Source organism: Notothenia coriiceps, unplaced genomic scaffold, assembly GCF_000735185.1.
Source record: "Notothenia coriiceps isolate Sejong01 unplaced genomic scaffold, NC01 NC01_scaffold00011326, whole genome shotgun sequence".
In the NCBI taxonomy this organism is placed as follows: domain Eukaryota; kingdom Metazoa; phylum Chordata; class Actinopteri; order Perciformes; family Nototheniidae; genus Notothenia; species Notothenia coriiceps.
The window spans coordinates 1-4,109 of record NW_011344027.1 but is presented as its reverse complement, the minus strand read 5'-3'; the positions used below and the strand labels follow the sequence as shown (position 1 = coordinate 4,109).

Sequence of the window (4,109 nt, the reverse complement as noted above, 5' to 3'; positions counted from 1 at the left end):
ACCCAATAGCTTAACATCCACTTTGATTAAAAAATGGTTAACTTGGGAATTTGGAGCCACATTGAAGTGTTTGTATGAAGGTACAGTAAGGAATCTGTTTCTGTGAATAAAAAGCACAGAGCTCAAATCTGCTTTGGTTCTGATTTTTGTTGCTGAAAGATGAGGATATTTGAAAAAAACAAGTGTTGAGTTTTAAACATTTCATGTTATCTGGAAAGTATGCATTAACATTTTTAGTTGTTCTGCAATCAATGCCATGATAGAGACAGTGGACATTTTTGGAGTTCATGTTATCTATGCTCATCCCAAATGACACTGCAATAACACAAGCCATGATTTACAAAGTACAGTGAAAAATGCATGATTAATGATATTTAGGACTAATAATTAAACTCATAACACATTTTTATGAATTATATTGTATACATTTAAATATTCTTTTATTTATTTATTTTTAATCCTTGTTAGTTTTGTCATATTTTTGGATCACATGATATGGATAATTATGGTGTATACTTATAGCTGTATGACTGGGAAATGCATAGGGGAAAGCTGCGTTTTATCAGTACAGTCCTAAAGTCTGTAGATGCCACTTTATTTTGAAAGATCAGGACGGAAAGTCGTCAGTTCCGTCACATGAACACCACCAGTGTCTTTCCGCTCTGTACCATTGGATACTTTTAACATTAATGCGTATCAATGGGGGGTAAGAATAAACAACGAACTAAAGGAAATGTCCGGGTAAGTACCAATGTCTGCATAGTACTGTATTGTCTGCCCTTAGCTAACGTTACAGTGTTAAAGTGAGATTGCTAGCAGCCAACACGAATACAAGCTAATGTAAACTTCACGTTTACAGCTAGTTTAGGCTACGTGTGTCCCAGCTGTTTTACGGCCACCACGTTTTCTTCTAGTTAATGTTTAATTAGATGATTAATGTTCTATACCCCCATTTCCCCTGCCTTTACTAGCCGTCCAGTAGCGGCCGAGCTGCGGAGGCACTTACCCGGGAGGGAGGCGTCATCCCGGGCTTTGTGGGCTTCGACACGACGGTCAACTCGGAGCTGAGTTATGTCCCCGCTGTCCACGGGGCGGAGGAGATAGACAACCTGGTGGATGCAGATTTCCGCCTGGTGCTCAGGAAACTGTCAAAGAGGGATGTTGTTACCAGACTGAAAGTGAGTTTAAACTGTTACTAACTTTCTGGTCTCATATAACATCCATGTCAGTTTATAGAATTCTACAACATACCACTTTATGTAACTTAAAACACAGGGTACATACAGTACACGCACGTTGAAAACACTCCTTGGGATATCACTTCAGGGGCTTGTTGGTCCAGGTGTGTGTCTTAAAGGTCCCTTAATATACTGTTTTTCATCAATATTATAGTATAGTTCTCTCAGTTATATACAAAACATGTATCTGAAGTGTTCGGCTCTAAACACCAAACAGATCATTGTAGCATCCCATAAACCCCTCTGTTTTAGCCCTGTTTCTAAAGTGTTGATTCTGTGTCTGTAGCTTTAGATGAAAATAAGGAGCCCCTCCCCACGCCCTTCTGAGAGATATTTGGTTAAAAAGAACACAATGGTGCTCTAGGAGGACATTCAGATGATAAGGTGGGCGGGTGTCACCTTGGTTGGCGATTGGCTAATGGTTACACAAGCCGAAAAACCGTTATGACATTTTCAGACAGGATTTTATATAAATGGATCAGGACAAAAAGTGAGAGAATCTTTTTTCCTGAAACTTTGAGAATCTCTTTACACAGAGGGGACACATGTGTATGTATAAAATACATGAAAAAGTGGATTTTGCATAATAGGTGACCTTTAGTGCTTTATGCTTACCTCAGGCTGTGCAGGACTTTGGATCCATGTGCCAGGAACGGGATGCTGAAGAGGTGAAAGGCGTCCTACCGTACTGGCCGAGGATTTACTGCAAGATATCAGTGGTGAGATGGTCCTTCAACACACATTCATAAAATATCCCTTTTATAAAACTAAGCACTCAAGCTACTAATATACATTTTGATAAATCAAATCCGTCCTGCCATTGAAGGCATCCCATTTCAAATGATTGGGAATAACTCAGGCTGGATGGAAGCACACTCAAACTACATATTTCATTTTAATGAGACTTTAATTTGTGCAAGTGTTCGGGGTGTGTACATTAGGATAATTTGGTCTTGATCGTCATGTCTATCAGGACCATGATCGGCGGATCAGGGAGGCCACCCAGCAGGCCTTTGAGCAGCTGGTGCTGAAAGTGCGCCGCAGCTTGGCCCCCTTTCTGAAGAGCTTGATGGGCCACTGGATCCTGTCCCAGTGTGACACTTACACACCTGCAGCCTCTGCGGCGTGCCAGGCCTTCCAGGCTGCGTTCTCCCCCAGCAAACAGCCCGAGGCTCTCAGCTTCTGCAAGGATGAGATGCTAAACGTGAGTAGTGGTTGTAGGGGGAACGAGGGTATTTGTAATCTAATGAACTGAAATTAACGTAAAAAGGTTATTCTTGTATTACAGGTACTTCAAGATGTTTTGTTAAAGGAAACGGCCGACACGCTGAGCGATCCACAGTAAGTTTAGCTCATTATTTTCTTTGTGTTATGTTCTGCATTTGTCTCAATTATGTTGGCACAATGATAATAAATGGACAAATTATTATTATTTACTGAGGCACTGGTTCCTTTTGTTCTCCAGAAGTGTGACAGAGGAGGAGAGGGAAGGCAAATATGTGCGCATGCTGACCAGCTCTCTGTTGGGGGTGAAGAGATTGCTCTCGCTGCTGCTGCCGAGCGACAGGACGGCCCTGGAGGAGAGACTAACACATCTTCTCAACTCGGGGAAGTTCTGGAAGTACGGCAAACACAAGACACCTCAGGTACTGGCATTGAGTAAGACTGATGCATTTGTTGACCTAGTATGCATAATGTCCTTTCACATAACTACTATAAGGAATGTTTCACTTGAATGTGATATATTCATCATAAGACTGAGTGAACTTGTGAAGATGTGTACAGGATAATATGCTACATCCCAGTGCAAAAACACTTTTTAAATCGCACGTCCCGCGATGTGAATGTCGCGATTATCGACACAATATATCATGCAGCCCTAACTCCTATGTGTTGCTCCGCAGGTGCGAGGGGCCTTTTTTGAGATGGTGTGTGCTCTGTGTGAGTACACTCCAGATCTGGTGCAGGCTGAAGCCGCTCGACTCTGCCCCGCTGTTCTCCTCAGCATCGACGACACGGACCCCATAGTGCTGCCCCCTGTGTGGGAGGCTGTTCTTCATGTGGTGTCTACCATCCCTGTAAGCTTTTGCTACTGCTGTTATATTGTTAGGTGTTCTATAGGGTTTTCTATCCTCCATTATTACATTAATACCAATGTGGAGATGTTTTATTTTGTTGTGGTGCCAATTTATCACATTGTCAATTTTCCTGCTCCCGTTTCAGGATTGCTGGACACACGTGAACGCTAAGAAGGGCTTCTTACCTAAACTTTGGGCACTATTAAAAGAGGGGGGCAAGGGAATGGCTAAATCCCTCCACCCTAATCTAATGCCACTCCTCAGCAAACTGCCCCAACAGGTCACAGATCCAACCTTGGACTTCCTCACCACCTTCTTCTCCTCATTAATACAAGGGTAATTCGATTTTATTTTATGCTCTGGATAGTTGATAAATACCGTAATTTTCGGACTATAAGCCGCGCCTTTTTTCCCATTTTTCGACCCTGCGGTTTATATAACGGTGCGGCTAATCTATGGATTTGTACAGCTAACGGCCACTAGGGGACCTCCTAAATCTATGGATTTTACAGGTTACAGTCCACCACCTTTAACTCTATGGGCTCCATGGCCGGTCCGCGCCCCCCACCTTTAAGCGGCGCGCTCCAGCAGGAAAAGCTGGAGGCCGGAAAAGAGTGAGACAGGTAGCGCGCAAAAGTAAAAGTGGAACCGAGAGTGGTACGAGAGACAGAACGAGAGCAAGACAGACAGACATTACGAGAGCGAGACAGTTTGTCCCCGTACCACTGGTTGAAAACCACTGCTGTAGATCACTGCCGGTACGTGCGCTGGGAGCGCACCGTTTAAGTTTGAA

General features: G+C 43.3%; 1 protein-coding gene across 1 annotated transcript; it reads left to right on the top strand.

The window, feature by feature from the left end:
* The first annotated feature begins 621 nt into the window (after positions 1-621).
* LOC104946667 (E3 ubiquitin-protein ligase listerin-like) lies at positions 622-3,689 on the top strand. Its single transcript, XM_010772543.1, has 8 exons — positions 622-741; positions 972-1,178; positions 1,859-1,957; positions 2,212-2,442; positions 2,527-2,579; positions 2,704-2,884; positions 3,143-3,316; positions 3,462-3,689. The coding sequence occupies exons 1-8, from the start codon at positions 700-702 to the stop codon at positions 3,654-3,656; spliced, it is 1,182 nt and encodes a 393-aa protein (XP_010770845.1). The 5' UTR covers positions 622-699; the 3' UTR covers positions 3,657-3,689.
* Positions 3,690-4,109: the final 420 nt, after the last annotated feature.

What these genes read in the sequence shown, in the direction of transcription:
- LOC104946667 (XM_010772543.1), top strand. Translation starts at nt 700, where the DNA reads ATGGGGGGTAAGAATAAACAACGAACTAAAGGAAATGTCCGG. An exon ending in GAACTAAAGGAAATGTCCGG is followed by an intron (nt 742 to 971) that starts GTAAGTACCAAT and finishes TGCCTTTACTAG; the next exon opens with CCGTCCAGTAGCGGCCGAGC. An exon ending in GACACGCTGAGCGATCCACA is followed by an intron (nt 2,580 to 2,703) that starts GTAAGTTTAGCT and finishes TTTGTTCTCCAG; the next exon opens with AAGTGTGACAGAGGAGGAGA.